Here is a 25,686-nt window from a genome sequence, read left to right on the forward strand (position 1 = left end):
GTGAGCAGGGAAGGGGCAGAGAGAGAAGGAGACACAGAATCTGAAGCAAGTTCCAGGCTCTGGGCCTGATGTGGGGCTCGAACTCACGAACTGAGAGATCATGACCGGAGCTGAAGTCAGATGCTTAACAGACTGAGCCACCCAGGTGCCCTGGTTTATTATGATCTGTAAAGCTACACATATATGTGACATGCACTTTTGGTATTGTTTTCTATTTTGCAATAGCAGGAGAACATATAGGAGGCTTGTTTCAGTTTTCAGAAAAACTCCAAAACAAAGGTCACAGAAAATAATACAGGGCACTAGTGCTCCACCCTTTCCAGATAGGCTGGGTCCAGAGGAGTGGGTAAGAACCATGGACAGCTCCCCAAAGCCCAGTGTCTAGAACTCCATCTGGAAAAGGTCAAACCTAAGAGCCTCCAATGATCCAAAGGCAGACACAAACAAATACCTTGGGATCTCTCCTTCCCTGTTCTAATTGTAAGCCCACTGTCAGTGGACAGGGTGGGTGTGGACCTCAGATGGCCCTGATCCCCAAGGTCACGGGAAAGAGCCACAAGGCCAGAGTGCTCACCGGCCTCCTCGGTGCTAATGGTGAGCTCTTTGCTCGGCTCACTGCGGCCAATCTTGTTGAAGGAGTACATGCGGATGCTGTACACAGAGGCTGGGTGCAAGTCCACGATGTTGGCCTGGTTGATGGTGGGGGAGATGTTGCGTGTGGACTGCTTGAAGTCCCAGGAATCTGGAGAGAGAGCACCCATTTCAAACCACAGCCGGGAAAACCTCACAGCCCTTCCCCAGCCTCAAGCACCAGCACATCCCAAACTCCACTGTGATGCCCAGAGGAGGGCCAGCTCACACAGACTACAGCCAGAGGGCACAGGCCTTAACCACCTCACAGAGAGTACAAGGGTTCTGTTCCATGAAACTCAAGGAGACCAAGGGATGCGGAGAACATGAGCAGCCAATGCACTGGCTCTCCTCTGCCCTGAGCCAGCTTGTGAGTTTAAGCCTCAGATAGGGGTCAAACAATATGTTCCTCAAGGTCCCTTTCAAGATCCCCATTTTCTCGCTATCCTTAAGGGTGTGATTAGCCAGTGCCCTCCTTCCCGGTCTCCCACACCACATCAGTGACCAGTTGTAACCATGAGATACCTATCAACCCAGTGCCAAGGGTGAAGCCAAGTCTCCCCCTTTTTCCTTCTGTGTATGCATCCGTATTTCGTTTCCTTGTTCACTTCTGTGGTGGTGGTCTTGAGTGCCACTTGGTCTTTGGGGGGACAGACTGAGTGCCAGAGTCCCCAGCCCAAACCTTACCCTCTTGCTCACTAGCAGGAGAATGCTCTCTGAGTCTTTAAGGTCAGGAGCCAACAAAGAGATCAGCATGTTCCCAATTCATCCAAGGGGACTGGCAGGCCATTCCAGGGGTGTTTGTCAAGTGAAAAATGCTACACAGGAATACTGTGACAGTAAACATTCTGCATGTCCAGAGGAACCCAGTCATTCATTCGATATATTTTTGCTGTGCCTCTACCGGGGGATTCCCAAGAAAAATGGGAAGGGGTTGCAGTTACAGCAAAGCCTCAGCTAGGATCTTCCAAACCCAGAATTCATAACTAGATTACTTTATTGGCCCTTCACTTTGAAAAGAAAAAAAGGCAGAGCACAAGGAAACAAGCTGATAGTAAGGCTTAAAAATCTTCCCAGGGCATGTCCTGATGTCACTATTCAGTCTAATTTTCTACGCCTTTTAAATCCACAGTAGAGGATCCTGAAAATTCTCAGTAGAAAAGATTAAATTGCATTCACTGCTGTTTAATCCCTAGAACAGGAGAGGAGGCAAGCATATTCTAGAAAGACTGTTAGGAAGATTCCCCCCCCCCCGCCCCTTTAAAAAAGGGCTTATACCTGATAAATCAGTTCACCAGAAGAGACTAACCCATGCCCTCAGATTCTGGTTAATTGAGGTCTTGATGGTTTTCAAAACACCACTTCTAGCTTCACAGGCTTGGCATCTGCGGAGGGCACCGGCCCAGCTCCCCATCTGCAGCTTTGCATTTAATTCTTTGGTTTCATGAGCCAAAGTCACAAATGGCAGGCTGTGGATGCTCAGAGGCACATTATTTTCTCCTTGTCTTTTAAAAACACCCCAACCACCCAGAGAGTCACTCTGTGGCTGGCAAGTTAAGCCAGGGTTGCAAATATGATGGCTCCTACTTGCTGCGGACACCTCTTTGGTTTGGGAGCGAATGGGCTACACCTCTCTCTGTGGCATCCTGGGAGCTGATGCCAGCTCACACCTCGTACTCAATTTGCCCGTGTTTATGGGAGAGGGACATTAACCACGAGTCAGTGAGGGAGGAGGCCCACATGATGTGTCTGAACACAGAGAGACTAAGGAAAAAAATATATATATTTGCATATACATATTATTAGACGAGCCTTGCTCTCTATATTGGTAAGAAACACTCACATGGGAGGTACTGTGGATGGAAATATACATAAAACTGACATTTTCTTCACAATAGATTCAGGTTATTGGTTCCTCGTTTTTACCAATATCACAGCAGCGATAACGTGTCCCTCTGTGTGTGAGTCACCTGCTATCGATTTGTCCCAGGACAGTGGATGTTAACATTGCTCACTTAGCTTAGGTGGCCCTCCGTCAGATTCCTCTACTTATTATATAAAGTTAATACGTCCCCCTCTATTATTAGTAAAGGCGTCGGAGGGATTTACTGAGAGATGTATATAAACCATCACATTGTCTTCTTAGTTTCTCTTTGCTTGTAGTTTGCTTTGGAAAATGAAGGCTGTCACTTTTGTTTCCTTGGAGATACTAGCCTTTGCAAACCGGGGTTTTAATCCATCAGGCCTCGGTCCTCTGTTTCCATTATAGTTCACACATTCATGTCACAGACATTCTCTTCTTTATTACTTCTTTGTATTTTCAAAAAAAAAGTCTACAAGAATCATATTATTAACGCATGTCAAGTGTGTTAAGTTTCTAAAATATAGCTCAGCACAAATGATACAAATTTTCAAAGAAATAGGAGACTTGGAAACGATTGCTCTAACTCATTTTATCTCAGTGTGTGTGTTCATCTCCCTAGTGTGTTTACAAAATACAAAGAGCAGCATCCAAAAATAGATTTATAAGATTTACACAATTGAAAATAATCTTGGTTTCGCTGACATGAAAATTTGGTCTCTATCACTTCTCGTGTATGCATACTTCCTATTTTTATGTATGTTTATGTGCATAAAATGTTAACATTATTTGATTCATTCTTTCTTGTTACCTTCTTAACGTGTTTCTATTATTCTTCTCAGTTACAGAAACTGCTATAAACATTCATTAGGGCTGTCTCTGAGTATTGTTCTGTGTTCTTTTCAGATAAATTCTAGTTAAGATAAATTGGAGTAAAACCCGAGCTTTACCATTTACTGGATGTTTGACGAAATATTCTCATAAAAGAGGAAGAATAATATTATTATTCTCAGATTATTTATGTGGTTCATGCATTCATATATAAAAAACTGTTAGAAAGATATGCGGTACATAGTAAATTTTCGAAAGGGTTTGTTGTTGCTATGCTCACGATCCTATTAGGCCTGTAAATTCCATACAACCCTTTCATTGGACCACAGACATTGGTGTTCACTAGTTAAAAATGAGCTTGTTAAAAATGTGCAAACCCAGGTCCCGCCCCAGAAGTGAACTAGAGAGAGTCTGCATTTTTACAAGGGCTCCATTTTGTTTTTGCACACATTAAAATTTGAGAAGCACACTTCTGACTCACCATAACTTTTCCATCTGAGACGTATACACAATTTATCCTGTATGCCATAATACCACACTCAAAAATGTGTATGCCTGTGTTGATGCCTTAATTTTATAATTTATCATCCAGAAAAATAGAGGCTCCACAGTGGTTTTCATGGAGCAAATGGTATTTTCTTTCCCCAGAGCTGGAGAACGTTACCGTGCAAAAAATGATCTTATTGGATAATGCAGGACACTCTCCTAAGTCACCACCAGTTCTCTTAGCTCTCTGGTCTCATCTTGGGTCAGATTATGAACTCTGCCCATGGCCATGTAGTAGATTGTTTTGTGTTTCAAGGACGGCTGACATTCAGGGGTGTAGACATAGAACCGTCTCATGCAGAGCAGGAATTGTACAGGGATGTGATGCTGCTGAACTGCAGGAACCTGGCCTCTGTAGGTGAGGAAGACTTCCCCCCAGAAACTTCTAGTCTATCCTCCAGCTCTTGGCTCCACTGTTTGTAGAATCTCTCTTGGAGCTTCCAGTTCCTGTGACAGAGTTTCAGATCCCTGCTTTCAAGGATGGAATTGGGGGTTTGTTGGTGAAGAACGACTTCATGGTGTTTCATCATGCCTTTAAACTTCATCTTTCCTGAGGTAACCTACACCCTTTACTTGCGATTAGTGGTAATTCTATACATTCAGTGGCATAAACTATTGTGGCCCCCATCTTAATATCCAATTTCCACCCCTTAGATTTGACCCAGAAATACTTAGAAGTGGAACTTAGGATCTGAAGTTTTTACTATACTAGCAACAGTAAAGGTGCTGTCAGAAAACAGTATTTTGGGACATCATGTTCTAGAATATTCTAATATCCTACAATGTCCTCTCTTCTCACCCAGGCACAGCACTGGATTGGAAACTGGAGAATCTCCAGCAAAACCCATGTCCCTTTTTCTAATAAACAGGCTTACTGTCTCTAACCTCAACCTGGTCACCTTTTTGGAGCAAAAGAAGGAGCCGTGGGATGTGAGGAGGAAGGACACAAAAGCCAACACAGCCGGGTGGGTGGGAGCGATTGAAGCGAAGGACACAGGTGAGAGGTCAGAGGTCACAGAGGAAGCCAGACCTTAACATATGGTTTGGGAAGATTTGCTTCAATGGAAATGATTTTTGAGACACCTAAGTTTTCTGCTGCTGTCACAGAGGGAGACTCCTCCCCAACCCTCCAGGCATCTTCTGCTCCGGTGGACTTCTGTCACGTTCACACTGAGGCCCAAAAGTGTCCCCTGGAACTGTGAGGCTGCTTTTCCATCACTTTTAGGGGCCTGGGAAAATCTGGGTGCACTTCTGAGGAATTCTACGTTAAGGCATTTTTAGAGTTCTGCTTCTGCCTCGTGTGAGAAATTTGCAAGGGAAACGGTCGAGCTAGTGGGGATTTGGTTCAGAAATCCCAGAAACACCAGAGACAGGCATCACACGTGCTCTGCTCAGTCATTTCCAATCCTGTACACGACCCTCCAAGGTTCAGACAGTAATTTCCTTGTGGCACAACGCACCTCCTTAAAATGAGCAAACCGAATCTCCCATTCCACTTTGAAATTTCCGTGTTCTCTGTAAGAACTAACTTTAGAAATTTCAAGTCTATGTGCCCCAGTTCCTCAACAGTACAAGAGTTTCATGCATCCATTCACCTCACAGAATTCTTTCTTTTATTGAAGTATAATTGACATATAACATTATATTAGTTTCAGGTGTACAACATAATGACTCAGTACTTACATACATTGTGAAGTGATCACTACCTTAAGTCTAGTCGCTATCTGTCACCATACAAAGTTACAAAGTTTTCTTCTTATGACGAGAATCCTCATCATTTAGTCTCTTAGCAACTTTTTAAAAATAAGTTTATGTATTTTGAGAGAGAAAGTGCAAGGAGAAGGACAGAGAGAGAGAGAGAGAGAGAGAGAGAGAGAGAGAGAGAGAGAGGAGTGAGGGAATCCCAAGTGGGCTCCATGCTGTTAGTGCAGAGACGGATGTGGGGCTCTGTCGCATAAAATGTGAGATCACGACCTGAGCTGAAATCAAGAGTCGGACGCTTAACTCACTAAGCCACCTGGGGGCTCCACATCTTAGCAACTTTTAAACATGCAATGCAATATTATTGTCCACAGTCACCATGCTGTACGTTACTTCCCGTGACTCATTTATTTTACAACTGGAAGTTTGTACTTCCTGACATCCTTCCCGCATTTCACCCACTCTCAAAACTCCTTCCCTCTGGCAACCACCAGTCTGTTCTCTACACCTACAAAGTTTATTATGTGTGTGTTTTTTTTTTAAATTCTACATATAAGTGAAATCATGTGGTATTTGTCCTTTTTCTGTCTGACTTATTTCACTTAGCATAATACCCTCCAGGTCCACTCTGTGTTGTTGCAAATGGCAAAATTCCACTCTTTTTTTATGGCTGAGTAATATTCCACTGTGTGTGTGTGTGTGTGTGTGTGTGTGTGTGTAAATACATCCCACATCTTTCTCCATCCATTCATTTATTAATGGACTGAGGTTGCTTCCATATCTTAAGCTATCGTAAATCATGCGGCAACAAACGTAGGGGTGCATACATATTTTTGAATTAGTATTTTTGGTTTCTTTGGATAAATACCTAGAAGTGGAGTTGCTGAATCAAACAATAATTCTTGTTTCAATTTTTTGAGAAACTTCCACACTGTTTTCCATAGTGGCTGCAGCAATTTACGTTCTCACCAACAGTGCAAGAAGGTTCCCCTTTTTCCCACATCCTTGCCAACACTTATTATTTCTTGTGTATTCAATTCTTTGAAGGCTGAGAGCAGTGAGGAGGCAGCAGAAGAAAAGCCTGAAGCTTGCAGAGGCTGGTTCATGAGGTTTAAGGAAAGAAATCATCTTTATAACATAAGAGTATTAGGCAAGGCAGCAAGTGCTGATGCAGAAGCTCCAAGTTATCCAGAAGATCCGGATAAGAGAATTAATGAAGGTGGTTACACTGACCAACAGATTTTCAGTGTAGATAAAACAGCCTTCTATTGGAAGATGCCACCTCGGACTTCCATAGCTAGAGAGGGGAAGTCAATGTCTGGCTTCAAAGCTTCAAAGGACAGGTTGATTGCCTTGTTAGGGGCTAATGCAGCTGGTGACTTAAAGTTGAAGCCAATGCTCATTTAACATTCCAAAAATCCTAGGTCCCTTAAGAATTATGCTAAATCTACATCGCCTATGCTGTATAAATGGGACAACAAAGCCTGGATGCTAGCACATCTGTTTCTAACATGGTTTGCTGAATATTTTAAGCCCACTGTTGAGACCTACTGCTCAGAAAGAAAGATTTCTTTCAAAATATTACTGCTCGATGACAATGCACCTGACAAGAGGTCCGATGGAGATGTACAACGGTTGCTATCTTCACACCTGCTAACACGATATCCTTTCTGCAGCCCGTGGATCAAGGCGTCATTTCGACTTTCAAGTCTTATCATTTTAAGAAATACATTTCATAAGGCTATAGCTGCCACAGATAGTGATTCCTCTGATGGATCTGAGCAAAGTAAATTGAAAATCTTCCAGAAAGGATTTGCCATTCTACAAGCCATTCAAGAACATTTGTGATTCATGGGAAGAGGTCAAAATATCAACATTAATAGGAATTTGGAAGAAGCTGATTGCCACCCTCACGTGGACTTTGAGGGGTTCAAGGCTTCAGTGGAGGAAGAGGCTGCAGGTGTGGTGGAAATAACAAGAGAACTAGAATCAGAAGCGGAACCTGAAGGAAGAGGAGACTGCATGGCCGCCATTTCAGGATAAAACTTGAATGAATGAGGAGTTGCTTCCTATGGAGAAGCAAAGTAAGTGGTTTCTTTTTTTAAATTTCTTTAAATGTTTTACTGATTTTTGGGAAAGAGAGGGTGAGCAGGGTAGGGGCAGAGAGAGAGGTGGGAGGAAACAGAGAATCCAGAGTGGGCTCTGTGCTGACAGCAGAGAGCCTGATTCAGGGCTTGAACTCACGAACCGCGAGACCATGACCCGAGCGAAGACGCTTACTGACTGAGCCACGCAGGTGCCCCAAGAAAGCGGTTTCTTGAGATGGAATCTACTCCTGGGAGAGACACTCTGAAGACTGCTGAAGCGACAGCAAAGGATTTAGAATATGACATAAACTTAGCTGATAAAGGGTTTGAGAGACTGGATGCCCATTCTGAGAGAAATTCTACTGTGGGTAAAATGCTATCAAACAGCATCACCTGCTACAGAGAAATCACTCGTGAAAGGGAGAGTCTGCTGATGTGGAAAACTTTACTGTCTTATTTTAAGAAATGGCTGCAGCCACCCCAACCTTCAGCGACCACCACTCTGATCAGCAGGCATCACCACCATTGAGGCAGGACCCTCCACCAGCAAAAAGATTATGACTCATTGAAAGCTCAGATGACAGTATGCGTTTTTTTTTTTACAATAAATTATTTTTTAAAATGTTTGTTTATTTATTTTGAGAGAGACAGAGAGAGAGAGAGCGCGGGCGAGCACTAGCAGGGGAAGAGCAGAGAGAGAGAGGAGAGAGAGTCCCAAGCAGGCTCTGTGTTGTCAGTGCAGAGCCAGATGCGGGACTCAAACTCACAAACCATGAGATCGTGACCTGAGCCGAAATCAAGAGTCAGAGGCTTAACTGACTGAGCCACCCAGGCTCCCCTACAATAAACTATTTTAAAATTAAGGTACATAGTTTTTTTTTCCCCGAACATAATGCTATTGCACACTTAATAGACTACAGAATAGTGTACACGTAACTTTTATATGCACTGGGAAACCAAAAAGTTCATCTGACTTGCTTTCTCTTGGTGATCTGCAAGTATCTCCGATGTATGCCTATAATCATTGATAAGTATGTACTTACTAATGCCACTCTGTTAATTGTTTTCTGCCTGTTTTGTAGTTTCTTTCTGTTTCTTCTTTTGCTCTCTTCACTTGTGGTTTGATGACTTTCTTTAGCGCTGTGCTTAAATTCTTTTCTCATTTTCTCTTGTGTACCTAGGTTTTCACTACGAGGCTCACACAGAATAGCCTATATATATAATAGTTTATTTTAAGCTGAGAGCAACTTATGTTTGAACGCATTCTAAAACTCTGTATTATTTATTCCTCCTGTTGTATAATTTTGATGACACACTTCACATCTTTTTGTGTGTCCATTAACTAATTATTGTAGTTATGCATTTTTTACTACTTTTGTCTTTTAACCTTCACACTAGCCGTATGAGTGATTAACCCACTATATTTACTATATATTTACCTTTACCAGTGAGATTTTTACTTTTGTATGTTTTCTTGTTACTATTTAGTGCCCTTTCTCTTCAGCTTAATGAAGTCCCTTTAACATTTGTTGTAAGATCAATTTAGTGATGATGAACTCATTTAACTTTGCTTGTCTGGAAAACTCTTGGTCTCTCCTTCAATTCCAAATGATAACCTTGCCGGGTAGAGTATTCTTGGTTGGAAATTTTTTCCCTTTGGTACTTTGAATACACCATGCCACTCCCTTTTGGCCTGCAAAGTTTCTGAGAAACCTAATATCTTATGGGCTTTCCCCTGTACATAACAAGATATTTTTCTCTTGCTGCTTTATAGATCCTCCCTTTATCTTTAATTTTTGACATTTTAATTATAATATGTCTTGGTGTGGCTCTCTTTGGGTTTATCTTATCTGGAACTCTCTGGGCTTCCTGGATCTGGATGTTTGTTTCTTTTGCCAAGGTAGGGAAATTTTCAGCCATTATTACTTTAGTTTTGTATTTTTAATTTATTATTAAAATTATTAATTAGGGGCGCCTGGGTGGCTCAGTCGGTTGAGCGTCTGACTTTGACTCAGGTCACGATCTCGCGGTCCGTGAGTTCGAGCCCCGCGTCAGGCTCTGGGCTGATGGCTCGGAGCCTGGAGCCTGCTTCCGATTCTGTGTCTCCCTCTCTCTCTGACCCTCCCCCATTCATGCTCTGTCTCTCTCTGTCTCAAAAATAAATAAACGTTAAAAAAAATTTAAAAAAATTAATTAATAATAAATTAAATAATAAATAATAGTTAAATATCAAACTAAAATAATTTTAATTATTAATTTTATTATTATTAAAGTAAGATCTACACCCAATGCGGGGCTTGAATTCATGACCCCAAGATCAAGAGTCCAATGCTCTACCAACTGACCCAGTCAGGTGCCCCAGTCTTTATTATTTTAAATAAGTTTTCTTGCCCATTTGTTGCTTCTTCAGGAGCCCTGTAGTGGGCGAGATATTGCTGCATAGGTCTCTTAAGCTATCTTCACTTTTAAAAATTCTTTTATCTTTTTGCCACTCTGTTTGGGAGAGTTCCACTGCCCTGTCTTCCAGGTCACTGATCCTTTTTTCTGCTTTGTCTAGTCTGCTTTGAACCCCCTGGTGTGTACTTTTTAATATTTTCTGTCTCCTTATTGAAGTCTTCTGTGTTCATCCATTCTTCTCCTAAGTTCCATGGGCATCTTTATGACCATTACTTTGAACTGGTTATCAGGTAATTTATTTACCTCCATTTCATTATGTTCTTTCCCCCTAAAGTTTTATGTTATTCTTTTATGTGGAACATATTCCACTGTTTCTTCACTTTGCTTGACTCTGTGTTTGTTTCTGTGCATTAGGTAAAATAGCCACCTCCCCTTGTCTTGAAGGAGTGGCCTTGTGTAGGTGATGAACCATATTGTTTAATCTTGCCCTAGCCCTTGGTTGTCTCTTGAACCTTTGTGATTGTCTAAACAGCCTGATTTATTCTGGATCGGTCCCAGTTGTTGAGGGTGTGCCAAGACCTGTCAGTGTTCCAGAGGGAGGGATCTTAGCACCTGCTGACTTTCAGGCTGATTGGAAGCCAGATTCTTAGACAGCAGCTTTTAAAGTATACAAATACATACTGTCCAATGGGACCACAATCACAAACCCTGCTGGCCTCCAGACCAGGCCATCTGGAGGTGTCCCCTTGGCAATAGTTGCAAAAGTCAAGACAAGTGTATGAGCTCCTTCCTGGGATGTACTGGTATGTTGTAGTGAGGCCAAGGGAAAGCACAAGGATGCCATTCCCTTAGCCCACATTCTCTTAGAACATTTCGGTAGTCTTAGGATGTGTCATAACCCGAAGCCTGCCCTTTAGGTTGAAGCTCTAGGACAAGTAAATAGGTCCTTTCCACAAGAAGGCTGGGGTGTGTTTTAGTTTGCTGTCTGTGCAGTGTCCTGGGGGTGAGAGCCTGCCAAGAATTGTCTCTCTGATTGTTTCAGACCCATGGGGCCTAGAAACATAAGCCTGCCTAGCCACCAGACCCAGATGCTCAAGGGCTGTCCCTAGCGTGGATTGTGTGCACCTGCTGGCTTTAGCAGGGCCACAGGAGAGTGTGGGGGTGGGGTGCACCAGCTGACTCTAGTGGAGAAAAAGAGCCAATATTTCCCAAGCACTTACGATGCACCAGGTGTGGTGCTGGACAATGTAAACATTCACCATTTACTCTTCACACCCCCATGATATCGGCACTGTATCTCTGTGGCATCGGCAACCCCCACGTCACCAAATCCAATTCTTCACCTGGCCTCTCGGGAGTGTTCAACACTTGGACCTCTCCCTTTTCCTGATGTACTCTTTCCTCGGCTTCCCTGATAAAACACTCTCTGGCTTTTCTCTTACGTCTTGGGCTATTTTTCCTCTCTCTGCTTTGCAGGTGCTTTTTTCCCACCCTCCCATTAATGGTTAGATGGAGTTCTTCCAGTCCATCCTAGGTCCTACTTCTTTTCGTTTTACAGAATTTCCCCATATTTGGCTTCTATTTCCATCTATACACAGATAACGTGAAGATTTGTGTCCAGCTGGACATCTCCTTTGAACTCAAGATTCTTACAGCCAACTGTTTACTTGACGTCTCTTCTTGGATGTTTCAAAGGCAACTCACATTCAACATGTCCAAGACAGAAGTCTTGACCATCCCCCCTATAAACCCATCACCTTCCTCATGTCCGCACCTCAGGAAATAGGCGCACGGTGTGCCGGGTATTATTCCGGACTCTTCTATGAAGTCTTATAGCTTTTGTGTCCCATGTATCTCTTAAATCTCTCCATTTCTCTCCATCTCCATCCCCGCCCCAGCCAAGCCACGGTCACTTCCCCCTCGGACCAGGGAAACAACATCCCAGAACCTACTGTGCACCCCCTTCCATGTGTTCACCACACTGCAGCCATCCTTCACCCCACAAATAGGATCAAGCACTTTCTGCCGGCTGAATACTGTCCCGGCCCTGAGAGTGGTCTTCTCGAACACAAATCTGATACTGCTGTCCCCTTGCATAAAACTCTCCAATAGTTTTTCCTTGCTCTTGGGACAAAAACAAAATTTCTTCTCGGGACCCCAGGCCCTACAACATCCGGCTTGTGTATACCTTTTGGGCTCCATGTTTCTCCACTCTTTTCGTCTGAACTTCTACAGCATTTACAGCCCTCTTTGCCGCACAGGGCTCACTGTTTCAGTAGCAACTGGCCAAGGAGACACTAAGCTCCCTAAAGGCGGGAGCCATGTATAAAGCTTTGCCTGTCTCCACTTGGCATGTGCTGGGCACTTAAAACCCACTGTTGGTGTTAGATCCGAGCCACTGTGTGGCCTTTACTTTGGACTCAGAGTTCCCCTGCATTTTGTAGTCACAATAAATACCCCGCCTTGCCTTTCCCTTCCCTGCCACACTAGGCCGCCAATCACAGAAGGGTTGGGGCCTGGAGGGTCCCAGAAAGTGGCCCCTTTCTCTCTGCTTTTACCAGTCGTTTGCAGGTGGATTTGACCTTGTGTTCCCAAATCATCTTTGATGTAGGCATAAAAACTCTCTCCCCACAGCCCTTTCAGGCTAATGCATCAGAGTCAAATCTGAAGGCCTTTAGCTGATTTTCCAAACTTGATCACTGCCATCTCTCTGACCCTGAATAGCTGAAATTAGGGGCCCTATTTTCTTCTCTTTCCTTTTCAGCTCTGAGTACTGAGCTGGGTTTGGCGAATATTGTCTGTTTTAATATTCCCTTTCATATGAGCCTGGCTTACCCAGATTAACATATTTCATTAAGGGCGCTCTCTCCCTTTCTTCATCAAAGGGTTTCTGATGCAAAAATATTCTTCTTAAAAAATAAGGAAGTGGCTGGGGAGATGTCAGCGCCTTCTACTCTGTGGACTGCTTGCCGGGAGGGGACCTGGAGCCTCTGGTCTTTCAGAAGACACATTTGCTGTAGAGGGAGAGCAGCTTGGACAAAAGCCACATCTGGAGCATTTAGCTGCCTGCACTTGGGAAACAAATCCATTCTGCATCTCTGACTTTCTCCTTGCATGACAGCACTAAGCCCCCGCCCCCACCCCCACCCATGGCAATCTCTCTGCAGCACCCAGAAGAGGTTCCCTGGGTCACGACGACCGCACACGACATCCCAGCATCAGTCCCTCTCACAGCCACACTCCAGCTAACACAGAACATCACAGCACACACCAGGCTGGCTCACCCCACAGTGGCCGACAGCTCGCGCCAGGAGGCTGCCTTCTGGGCTTGGAGGGCCATCCTCAAAGAACCCATTCCTGCTCCTTGCTTGGGGAACAGAAATGAAATGTAGTGTCTGCATTTTTAAAACTGCACAGCGCCATCTGATAGATTTGTGTGGATGGTGCTATTTATCATTCAGCATTCATGTATTATTACTCTGCTGCCCGGGGCCAGGAGAAGTCAGCGTGAGCGGGATGGTTTAGAAAGGGCAGACTTGGTAATTTCCCTTGGAAAATTAGCACGATGAGCAACATGGCAGAAAACCTGGCAAAGACAAAACTGAGGCAAAGGAGGGGGTCAGGAGCAGCTGGTCCGGACCTGGTCTGGGGGTGGTCTAGGGCAGGAGGAAGAGAGAGGGAGGGAGACCCAGCCTGGGAGTGGTCTAGGGCAGGAGGAAGAGAGAGAGGGACAGGACAGGGACCCGTGGAGGGTAAGGATGTGCCAGGCTCTGTGCTAAGTGCTTCCACGTAAGTCTCCACACTTATTTAATCCTTGCAGCCATTCTGAGAATTACACGCTATTGTCTCCATTTGACAAAGAGATGTCCAAAGTAGCTTGCTAAAGATCACACAGTTCTGATGCTTGGTCAACCCAAGTCTTCTGCTTTCAAGAACTGTTCTTGTTCTACTATTCCTTGTGTGGAAGGAGATCTACTCACACACACACACACACACACACACACACACACACACACACACAGCTCCCTCCTTCCTTTGAGTCACCCATCTGTTCCCTAGGATACCTTTTTCAGTTATCACGTAATACTGTTTGCGGAGTATTACACATGCTTGGATAGTGCTTTGTAATGATTCTGAAGGCGTGTGTGCGTGTGTGTGTGCGTGTGTGTGTGTGTGTGTGTGTGTGTGCGCGCGCGCAGTGTATGTTCTCACGCCAACTGCGCTGTAAGCTTCAAGGGCAACACTCTATTTCTTTTTCTTTCCCTACCACATGGCTGCTGCATGATTCTGCAAAAAATTATTGGCACTCAGTTCATGTTGCTGACTGACAGACATATATTTCAGCCTGCGAGTCCCATAGGACTATAAATTGCCACATGAGGTATGTGAGTTAGAAGGGAGAGAGGAACTCACATTTATTAAAGGTTTACGACAGCCCTCTGCTAGATGCTCTCTCTCTCTCTCTCTCTCTTTTAAAGCAGGCTTCACGCCGAGCATGGAGCCCACCATGGGGCTTGAACTCGCGACCCTGAGATCAAGACCTGAGCTGAGATCAAGAGTTGGAACTCGATCGACTGAGCCACCCAGGCGCCCCTGTAGATGCCTTCTCTTTAATCCTCAAAACAATCCCACGAGATAGGCACTACCGTTCCCACCTTATAGACGAGGAAGCTGTGCTGTGCTCATGGCTTCTGCCTGATGCCAGGGATGACTCCCTACAGCTCCCCCAGAACCCCCTTTCCTAAATGCCAGGACAGACGTCCCCCCAGGATGGAGCAGTCCAACCCTAAGGGGGGAAAGGACCAGCCGGCATCCCCCTGCTCTTGATCCTGTGATTTATTTTCCTAGGCGCAAAGCCCTTGTTGAAGGGAGCGTCTTCATTACCCCTCCCTCTCCACTCTGCCCACCCATCCTGGCACCCCCGGCTTGGGGGTAGGCTGTGGCAGTCCCTCATCTTACGGGAGAGCCGGAGGGGCTTGGGCAAGGCATGGATGTGCTCTGAAGATAGCATCTTTCCTGCCCCCCTCTCCTCCTGCATTGCTCTCCAGATGTGTGATGTTCTCAGCTTTGCCCTGCTCAGCGGGGCCCCGGGAAAGGTTGCCACACATTAGAGAGTGGTCCGCGGAGGGGGAGCAGGCAATGGGGCAGCATGGGGGAGGAGGGCAGGGAGGCGGTTGCAAGGGACAGTCAGGGAGGGGTGCGAGTGACAGCCCAGGCCTCCCCTCCCCTCCTCTGACAATGACAGGGCAGAGCCCCGCCAGCCATAGCAACCTGGCAGGGAGACGGAGCGGGCAGTGCCATACGGGGGTTGGGCCTACAGGCCCACCCTCTCCCGGGGCAGCCGCAGAAGGTCTTGACGTGTGAGATGGACACAGTCAGCTCCCTCTCCCCTCGTGCCCTGCGTCTCTGCTGAGGCCTGGCCACTCACCACCTCTCCCCAGCCGCAGCCTCCCACTCACTTCCCAGAACCCCATTCTTCCACAGACGCCAGATGTATCTTTCCAGGGTGCCGTGTTACCCAAGTCTCTCTCTGGGAGCCCATCGAGAGTGGCTCTCAGTGACCTTCTCCAGCAAAGTAAAAAGCTCAGCCCAGAGGCCCCAGAACACATTTTAGTCCCAAGGACTGTATCCAAGAGCCCTGTGCTAGACAGGCCACTCCCTGCGGTAAACTGCACCTGCTCCGGGCTCTGCCCTTCTCCGTTCCCCGAACCCAGGTCCATCACCTTCCAACCCCCAAGTCCTAGCTCTCAGTGCGGCACCTGCAGGGACAAGGGAGAGCCTTCCCCGGTGCCTCTGATAGTGGCAGTCAGTCCTCTCTGTCACCCTCTTCCCACACTCAGGGATGGACTCCTGGGTGGCCGGCTGCAGCCCGACTCTTCTGCCCAACGAGCCAGTAAGCTTCCAAGGGCAGGGCGCCTCCCTGGAGAAACCTGGAGAAACCGGAGATGACTGACCTGGTGTCACGGACGGAGCTGCTTCTCAAGAGGTGAATATGCAACTCTGACTTTGCTTTCCTGGGTCTCACTTTGACTCACTCAGCAGCCATCTGCCGAGCATCTAAGCCCGTGGCGGGCAGTGTGCCAGGTGCTGGGAACACAGCAGGGACTGAGACTTGGTCCTTCCCGAGGAGAGGACACCCAGCCAGCCACTGACTGTGCGCTGTGCTAAGGAAGGGTCTAGAAGCCCCCAGGAGAAACAAAACCTTGGAGCTACACGAAGACCTGAAAACTAGTTGGAGCTGGCAGAGGAAAGGGGGCTGGGGAGGGGCGAGTTCTCCAGACTCTCTTTTCCCATTTCTGAATTGTTTTTGAAAAGCTGACGAAGGCTTAAACGAACGCAAAAGGTCCAGAAGCAGCCAGAGTGAGAAGCAGGCTTGCCTCGCATTCCCACGTGGGTGCCACCCAGGCGCCCTCTCGGGGGTAACCCCGGTGGCCCACTTCTCACGTACCTTCCAGAGAGAGTCAAACAGACATAAGCATGAGCCCCTGCGGCAACCCTGTGGCTTGGTCCACTCCAGGCCTCCCGCCCCCTCTGAGGCCCCCTCTTTGCCATTTCCTGCCACCTGACCACGGGTCCCCCATTTCCCCAGAGACCTGGGGGCCCATTGTCATTCTGCTCCGCAGGGCTTCACGGCCTCATCGGTGCTAGCTAGGGTCCCAGGGGAGGGCTCTGAAGGGATACCAGGAGGACAAGACTTAGATCTAGGTTTTTCCAGGGGATCCCGTCTCCCGCAGACCACCAAGGTCCAGCTCTCTGACCCCCAAGCACTCCCATAATCCCAAACCAGGAGTGTCCAGATGACTAGCCAAATCCCTGATGTCTCTGACCCCACAGACTCAGCCCATAGCCCTTTGCCTCCGGGCCTTTCAGCTGCTTTAAGTCAGACCACCTTGTCGCCCTTGGCCCAGGGACAGTCCTGGAAAGAAGGGACTGACGCTCCTCCCTCCCCATTAACTGCCCCATCGTCCGCCCCTCTCACAGAGCTCTTAGCCCAACCAGAGTCCTGCCCTTAGGGAGAGACGAGGGCCTGTGGCCTGGTGGGTGCTGGTGTGTTTGTCTCAGATGGGCAGCTCTGAGGCCCAAGGACTCCCCCACAGGGGGGCACGGACAGGGCATGGGCACAGGGCCACCGTAGGCTGAGCCTTCACCCTACCTGATTTGTTCTTGTATTCAATATCGAAGCCCGTGATGATGCTATTCCCGTCGAATCGCTGGGTCCAGCGCAGGTTCATGCTCCGGGCCTTCACCTCCCGGATCTCCAGCTCTGGGGGGTCAGGGGGTTCTGGGGAGCGGCAGAAGGAAGGAGCAGAAGTGAGGATGGCAGCAGAGAGCATGGCCTCCTGCCTATCTCCAGAGAAGGCCAGGGTGCTGCTGTGTCCTGGGGAATTGGTGCCAGCCGTGGTCTTCCCATGGGCTCTGAACCCGGGGTCAGGGCAAGGTGGGTCAGGGGGAGGCCCAGCGGTGGGGCTCAGAGGCAGAGTGGGGCCTCAGCTTGGTCTCCTGCTTTGTTCCCCTTCTCTTCGTTGGCCGGTGGGAGGGCAGGCCCTCTTGCAGGGATCCCCCTGACCCGAGAGTCTGTTTGTCCTCCGTGAAGAGCTCTCAACTTTTCCCGGCTTGACTCTCCCTGCCCTCATCTCCTCCCGGGTCCGGGGCCACAAACCCAGATGCCCCCCACTTCTGGAAGCAGCAGTGCGTTCTACACTGACCGTGGCTGGTGTAAACCTTGCCGTCCGAAGTGTGCCTGGAAGGGCCCTTACTGCCCCGCTCTGGCCGGAAGGGAGAGCGTAGGAAGGCTCTTCTCAGAGGCCAGTTCCTATCATCCTCCACCACGGTGTGGGTGGTGACCCCGTTCTTGAGGTGGAGCTGGCAGCGGGCAGCTGGCTCCCTGGGGAAGGGCTTGGGAACGGTGGGGCACAGGTACCTTGCACAGTGAGTTGGATCAAGCCCCGGTCCTCCCCATATGAGTTGATGGCGTGGCAGCTGAAGAACACAGAGTCCCCACGGTCAGCTGGCTTGAGCTGGGAGGTGGCCCGCAGGGCAGGAGGATGGGGAGAGAGGGAGGAAATGGGGAGAGTGCTTTAGAGCTGGTCTGCTGAAGGGCGCTCACTCTAGTGGGGGGCAGCAAGGCCACCTCTCCTGGGAGAGGGGCCCACAAGGGCTTTGTCAAGGGCTCCTCTTCCCTGAAAGTTCCAAGGATGGAGGGGTGGAGGAGTCCAGGCAGGGAGGGGCTGAGGGGGCACAAGGGGGAGAAAGACAGGGGCTGAGGGACCCCAGGAGAGTGGGGAAAAGGGGCTGAGGGGATCTCAAGAGGGAGGGAAGGGCTGAAAGTCGAAGGAGAAGGGGAGGGACTGAGGAGTCCCAGAGGGAGGGAGGAGCGGAGGGGTCCGGGAGGGAGGATGGAGTCCAGGGGTTCCAGAAAAGGGAGAAGGGCTGAGGGTTCCACACATTTAATGGCTGTAGGGTTGTCAGGAAGGAGGCATAGTGAGGTTCTAAGGCAGAGGCTCCCCAATGAAGAAGGGAAATAAGTAGGAAAGGGAAGGTGCTTTTTGGGGTGAGGGGAGGGGCTCCCAGATCCCCATCTACCTCCAATAGATACAGCAGTAAAATTGAGGGCTCCCCACTTTCAGAGAGTGGGGTCCCCCTGAGACCGGGGCGTGGTTGCTCACCTTCAGCGTGGAGACAACCTCATCGCCGTTGTCCTTGGTGGCGATGGCGTACCTCATGACTCGGTCGGGGTCGATGACCGTGTCCCCCTTCTCCCAGCGGATGATGATGGGCCGCTCACCCCTGGCTGTGCAGTTGAGCTCCTTGGCGTGACCCTTGATGGCGATGGTGGTGTTGGGGTGGGAGGTGATCATGGCCGGGACTGGGGAGGGGAGGAGGTGCAGGAGGCCCCAGTGAGTGGGGGGGGGGGCGGCCAGCCTGGGGGAGGGGCGTGTGCCTTGCGCAGAGGCCCCGCCCCCGCTACCCCTCCCCTGCAGAGCGCCTTAGCCCCAGGGACGGGGTCTATCAAAAGTTGTGGGGGGCTGTCAGAAACCCCACTTGCCTATCTTCCTTTTCCGCCTCCCCACCCATGACTGGAGTGGCCTCTCTCTTCACCAAGGATTCTTATATTCCGCGGACACCTTTTCAGCATGTTTTAAAACGCACAATATATACAGAACTACAAAGGAAACCAGATATATTGAAGTATGGCTATACAAATATTAAAAACCTTCAAAGGCAAACTTTTCACATAGTATATCACATATCAATATGTGTTTTTTTTATTACCCTTTATCAAATGCTGTCTAGTGCTGAGTTACATTAGCACGATTCTGTAACGGCGATAAGCATAAATGCGAGAAGTGTGGTACGAAAGCATCTGTGGATTTCTGCTGGTGGGGGCCTCGGGTGCTGCTTCTGCTGTGGTTTGTTGCTTACATTCAACATGGAAGGAAATACTACATGTCAGCTCCAAGTTGGTGGGAAAAAAGATGTGCTCTCTTCTCCTATGCAAATTCATAGACCCCTTGGATCAGATCCATGGACTTTCTGAGGGGGGTGGGGGGGTGGTCTCTGGACCCTAGGCTAGTTATGAACCCTACTCTAAAGCACTGGGGCCTTTGCTTTGTGTCCATGGCTCAGGCTCTCTCCAAGGCTCAGGCTCAGCTGGTTTACTCCTCTCGAACAGCTGAGAAGCTCCCCTGTTCATCCAAACAAAATGCAACACAAAACCCCGCAGAGCATCGCCATTATTAAGGTCCCTCAAGCAGCTTTAACGGGTTTCTCCCCACCTCCCCGCTGAGCTGAGAAAATCACCGTGAAGCAACCAAGGCCCCAGCTGGCCATCAGGAGGTCACTCCCAGTGCCCTGAAAAGAAGCGTCTAGATCTTGACCCTCTTCTGGGCCTGAGCACCTTGGCTAGCAGCAGGAGGAGGCGCCGGGCAGAGGGAAGGATGGTCTCGGCTGCCAGGGAAATCCTGTCCCCACTCTCCTCCCTCCAAGTCAACAAATATGCATTGAGCGTCCATGCCATTACGTGGCACTGCGGCAGGCCTGGGGGACACGCACGCTGTGAGACAGGGTCCTTGCCTCTTGGAAGGAGGGGGAGAGGGGAGGGGGACAGACACCTGCAGGAACCCCATGGAAATGTGGAGGATCTGAGCAGTGTCGCACAGAGGTATTAGGAGAAATTACCTTTGACTGAGGGTATCTGGGGAGACGCCATCCATCCATTCAACGAGCATTTATTGAGCACCTGTTATGTGCCGGGCTTTGTACTGGGTTCCAACAGTGAACAGGACAAACCAGATCTCAAGGAGTTTCATGGTAGCGGTGAGCACAGACAAGACTAGCAATCCTGGCACAGGAGGGCAGGTACTATGCTGGGGAAATGCATACGGGACTCAGCGGGACTTAGATGGGGACCCCAGGCCATGGGGCCTGCTAGAGCAGAGACAGCCGTACATAGGGCAGACCCCAGGAAGCAAAGTGGTGTGATGCGCCTGCAAGACTGTCCTTGCCCTTGTCTTCTCCTCACCCCCATCCTGGGAAAACCTGCCTGTCTGAGTACAGGACGCAGTGGCTCTCGTCTGCGGGATGCCCGTCAGCCCATTAGCCACCCTGGAGCCCACAGACTGGGCTGGCAGTGGTTGACAGGGAGAATCAGACATCACTCCACCTTCCCGCCCCCACCCATGGTGGGAAGAGGACCCCTCCCCACACTGAATTCTGCAGAGCAGAGACCCAGCTCATCATCATACCCCATCAATGGCCTGCCTGGGCAACCGTGCAAGACGGCTCCCAGTCTCTGTCCGAACACCCCCCAGCTGCCCTCTGGGGCACTGGGTCCCTGCTCCATGTCAGTGGCTGATCTTTTCTTTCCCTCCCAGTGTCCTCAGGACTTTTCTCCCCTCCAGTTTTAATCTTTTTAAATGGAGAGAGCGAGAGAGAGTGAGAGAGCGAGCTGGGGGGGGGGGAGGGGGACACAGAATCTGAAGCAGGCTCCAGGTTCCGAGCTGTCAGCACAGTGCGATCCCGTGAACCGCGTGACCATGACCTGAGCTGAAGTCAGACGCTTAACTGACTGAGCCACCCAGGCGCCCCTCTCCCTGCAATAGCCTCCAGTATTACAGACCTACTCGAAGTTCTTCCCAGCAACTCTCCAGGGTCGCCTGACTTCTAAGGACAAAGGATGCCATGCAGCCCCAACGATGATGTGCCCTGAGACACCAGTCGGTGGGTGAGGAGACATTTGAAACAGGTGTGGGGGATGAAGGGCAGTGTCTGGTGTCCCAGAAGTCACACGATGCAGCCAGCCACCTTCTCCGCCTTCTGTCTTACGGGACTTGACACTGAAGCCAGCCCTGGCCCCTGGCCCCTGCACCAGCCTCCGAGCACAATCCCCAGCCCTAGCTCATCAAATAACGAAGCAGATAAATTTTATAATGCACAGCATTACACCAGGATATACAATAAAACGCGAAAGACAAATAACGAGGTGCAAGTTATAATGAAGAAAAAGCCTGCAGTCAGAGACATCCGTGTATGAATTATTGACTAAGGTTTTACACTCTCAAGGATGTGTGGAGGAATATTTTCCATCAAAGATTTGCATAATTCACTCGTATAAACCTGGGTAGAATATAGAGTGAGATTTTACATCAACAAGTCAGGCCTTGCATTGCAGATGCCTCCATTTTTTTTTTTTTCTGAAGGATTGAAATGCAGGGGTGTGGGGGCAGGGGCACATGGGCTACCTCTGCTCGCCCCACGGTGAATGGCCAGAGATAGGGGCCGGGGACCCCTGAGTGGGCCAAGCCCTGAGGCCTTCCTGGAGAAGAAGAGGTTTGAGGAAGTCGGAGGAAAAGAAGAATCTTCTTCTGGTAGGAGCACTTCAAAGCTCCGCACCAGATCAAGAAACTTGTAGCACATCCCTGTTTTGTTCTCCAGGCAGGGCTGCCCTAGCCTGTCCAGGGCACGTGTGGGGATTATAAAGGCACCCCTCTGGCTGGATGCAACCCGGTGCCAAGAACCGTAGTCTGGCCAGTGGGAAAATACCTGGGCTTCAGGCTCCACTTGCCCCTTAGGCCCTGCACCTTTGAGCAGTGCACAACCTGTGCATCCGTACATGCCAGTCCCACCCCAGGGAGTCTTCTCAATCATGTTTGTTTTAAGAGACAGACATGGGGGCAACTAGAGAAAAGAGGGCCTCGGGAGATCCTGGATAAGTCTCAGAGCCCACTTGGTCCTTTAGCCGCGGGGCGGGGGTGGGTTCCTTTCAACCACGGTTATTGTAGTGAGTATCGGCTCAGTACAACCCAACGCTCTCCTCACAGCCTCAAAGCTCAGAGCATGTTCAGAGGAGCCCATCTAAGAAGAGGAGGCTCTTCTGTGGCCCGCTCACCCAGCTTGAAGGGGTTGGGGGCCAGGCAGGCGTGGGCCCTATTTGTGTCTTCACCAAGTACGGAGCCTTTAATACAGTAGAGTCAACCTCAGGTTCACCACCTGTGGTATGAAGACAGGCCACCTCCCTGAAGAGTTGTTTTGGGGGCCGATAAGTCCGTATACGTGAAGGGCCTGCCACATAGCAGCTGCTGGAGAAACCTGGGCACTATTCCCATCCCAGAGCTCTCAGGCCCCTCCCTCTGCTGTTCCAAGACAAGCCCCAGATAAACGCATGCACCTCTTAAGATGTCACTTGCCAGACTATTCCACAGAATCACAGAGACCTAGATTTGCAGAACCCAAGTAACGTTCGATATGGCAGTTACCAGCCACGTGTGGCTCCTGGGCGCTTGAAATGTGGCTCCCACGAACTGAGATGTGCTGTGAATGTACCGCTCGCACTGGGCTTCGAAAACGTAGGAAGAAAAAGAATGTCAACTGTATCCTCAAGAATGTCGCACTGGTTACACGTTAATATTTTAGAGACACTGAGCTAAATGAAATACAGTTGACTCTTGAACAACACAGGTTTGGACTGCATGGGTCCACTTATAGGCAGATGTTAAAAAATGAATACAGTCCAGCCCTGTGAATGTATTTTCTCTTCCTTACGATCTTCTTAATAACATTTTCTTTTCTCTAGGTGACTTTATTGTTAAGAACACAGTCTATAATACACACGACATGCACAGTATGTGTTAATGGACTGTTTATGTAATGGTAAGGTTTCTGGTCAACAGTAGGCGATTAGCAGTTAAGTTCTGGGGAACCCAAAAGTTATATGCGGATTTTTTTGCTGCTGTTAGGGGTCGGCACCTTTACCCCCTGCATCGTTCAAGAGTCAACTGCAAACTATTACTATGAATCTCAGTTGTTTCTTTTCTCACTTTTTGAACGTGGGACAATGAGAAGAGTTCAAGTTACACACAGGTGACTTGGCTTTGTTCCTGCTGAGTGACCCAGACCCTTTGTTCTACAAACGAAGAAACTGAGGCCATACAGGGAAGTGATTTGCTTACGGTCACACCGCTAGGAAACCGCAGTGTATCTGAAGAGCGGGCCGATGGGAGAGGGGAAGCTCGCCACACAGGGCTGGAACACTGATGGCAGATGCTGGGAGAGAGATTCCCCAGTTCTTTTTTTTTTTTTTTTTTTTTATTTAAAAAAAAATTTTTTTTTTCAACGTTTATTTATTTTTGGGACAGAGAGAGACAGAGCATGAACGGGGGAGGGGCAGAGAGAGAGGGAGACACAGAATCGGAAACAGGCTCCAGGCTCCGAGCCATCAGCCCAGAGCCTGACGCGGGGCTCGAACTCACGGACCGCGAGATCGTGACCTGGCTGAAGTCGGACGCTTAACCGACTGCGCCACCCAGGCGCCCCGAGATTCCCCAGTTCTTTAGCATCCCAAGGACAGCCCCAGGTGACTCATGAAACAGGACGGCTCGTCCCGGGCACTCGACGGAGGACATTAACAAGCTGGAGCGTGACCAGGAAGATGGGGACATCGCAGACTGGGAAATCTGAAGGGTGGCCGAAAACCGGGGGTCTGTAACTTGCGGGGAGGGGCATGGGAACAAGACACAATGGTTCTTGATAAAGGGGGAAGGACAGACGTCCTATGTGGCCGAAGAAAGAATTTTCTGGTAGTTTTTGCTCTTTAGGGAAAGTGTTGCAATGGGAGGCAGTGATCCCCTGCACCAGAAGTAGGCAACCCTGGGCAAAGGCAGAGGAGACCCAGGCAGGACCAGAGGACCTCGCCCTTGGGAGTGTCTGGGTCTCTGGAGAGAGGGAAAAATGTCTGGGTCTCTGGGAATCTGGCTCACTGTTCTGGGAGGCAGTTCTACGATCCACCGTACCCTCCTTGCCTACAGGAGTCTGCAGCCCTCTGTCCTCGGCAAGAAGCAACCTGCCTCCTCTCTTCTCTCTGCCCCGCACGGTCTCCCTGCCAACGCCAGAACGGAGAACTCTACTGCGCCTCTTCCCCAGCCTCGTCCCCGGCCTCCCAGGGCCACAGCGCCCTCCTGTGCCCACACACCGGGGGCCCATCTGCTCTCCTCTTCCCTCCCCCTCCCCCTTGCCTCTTGCTCCGGATCGCAAGGTCTCTCTGCTCCACTGATTCACGGTCACCAACACGACTGAACCTAAACACTCACTGCTCTGTGCCCCAGGGGGCTTTCTGGGTTGAAGGCAGCCCCCCCCACCCCCCCTGCCCATAAGGATTCCCTAGAGAGATGTTCATGTTCAGTCACCTACCCACAGGAGCACAGATACACGCACACACACAAGCAGTGATAAGAGCATACCCCAAAGTCACCAACACAGTCACCTGTGCTCTGACATCCTTACCGTAGACTCATACCTGGCGTCACATACACATAACATGATGCGGTTGTCGGCCGCATGTCGATACCCTGATGTTGCCTAGGGTACATCTACCCACAGCCCTCCATTACATAAGTGCCCCCACCGTCCACACACACACACACACACACACACACACACACACACACACACACACACACACACACACTTTTATGATTACCTTTCACCGGGAACTTACCCTCTACCATGTATTGGCAGTATTTTAGTACTTTAACTGAATTAACTCAGGGGACGTAGGTCCTGTCGATACTCCCTGCTCCAAAGCCTGGGTCCCGACGTGTTTTTTGACTAAGCTCTATGGCCTCCCCGGGCCCGTGATGCCCACGATGGAGCAGGCGATAAGCTGTGTGCTTTGCCTCTTGGCTTTACTGCTCAGGGATTCCCCCCTCAGCAGCAACCAGGAGAAGTCTTATTGTCCTCATTTTTCAAATGAGGAGACCAAGGCTTTCAGAAGGCACTTCTTCCCTAAGTCTCTGCTACTGTGGTTGCAGGGGACGGCCACCTCCTACTGTCTGTCTGCCATGCACGCACACGGCATCTGGCCTTGGAAAGTGGCATTTGGCTGGCGCCGAGGGGCTGTGGCTCCTCTGTGGTGGGCAGCCCCAGCAGGACACTCCCGGGCAGGCATCAGGGACTGCAGCTTTAGAGGCACAGCAGGGGAGGAAGAGAAGGGATTGTATGCGCGGGGCTGAGTCCTGTGTGACAAATGCTAATAGCAGCCACATAGGCAACATGATGCGCCAATGGGACACAGGAGGCTTCAATGAGATATAATTTCTCTGCTTTCCCGCAGTGTAATTCAATTAACAGCCAGGAAAA

At 49.2% G+C, this 25,686-nt stretch overlaps 1 protein-coding gene across 3 annotated transcripts in view; it reads right to left on the reverse strand.

Annotated features, from left to right (window-relative positions):
• The window catches only part of DSCAML1 (DS cell adhesion molecule like 1), a 350,275-nt gene that overhangs the window by 39,937 nt on the left and 284,652 nt on the right, over nt 1-25,686 (reverse strand). For all 3 annotated transcript variants that reach the window (XM_023239146.2, XM_045038356.1, XM_045038357.1), the window contains 4 exons: nt 18,720-18,919; nt 17,975-18,071; nt 17,207-17,335; nt 575-742 (listed from right to left, as the gene is read on the reverse strand). In XM_023239146.2, the coding sequence (XP_023094914.2) occupies nt 575-742; nt 17,207-17,335; nt 17,975-18,071; nt 18,720-18,919 (594 nt within the window). The remainder of the gene's footprint in view (nt 1-574; nt 743-17,206; nt 17,336-17,974; nt 18,072-18,719; nt 18,920-25,686) is intronic.

This window comes from Felis catus, chromosome D1, assembly GCF_018350175.1.
Source record: "Felis catus isolate Fca126 chromosome D1, F.catus_Fca126_mat1.0, whole genome shotgun sequence".
Lineage (NCBI taxonomy): Eukaryota > Metazoa > Chordata > Mammalia > Carnivora > Felidae > Felis > Felis catus.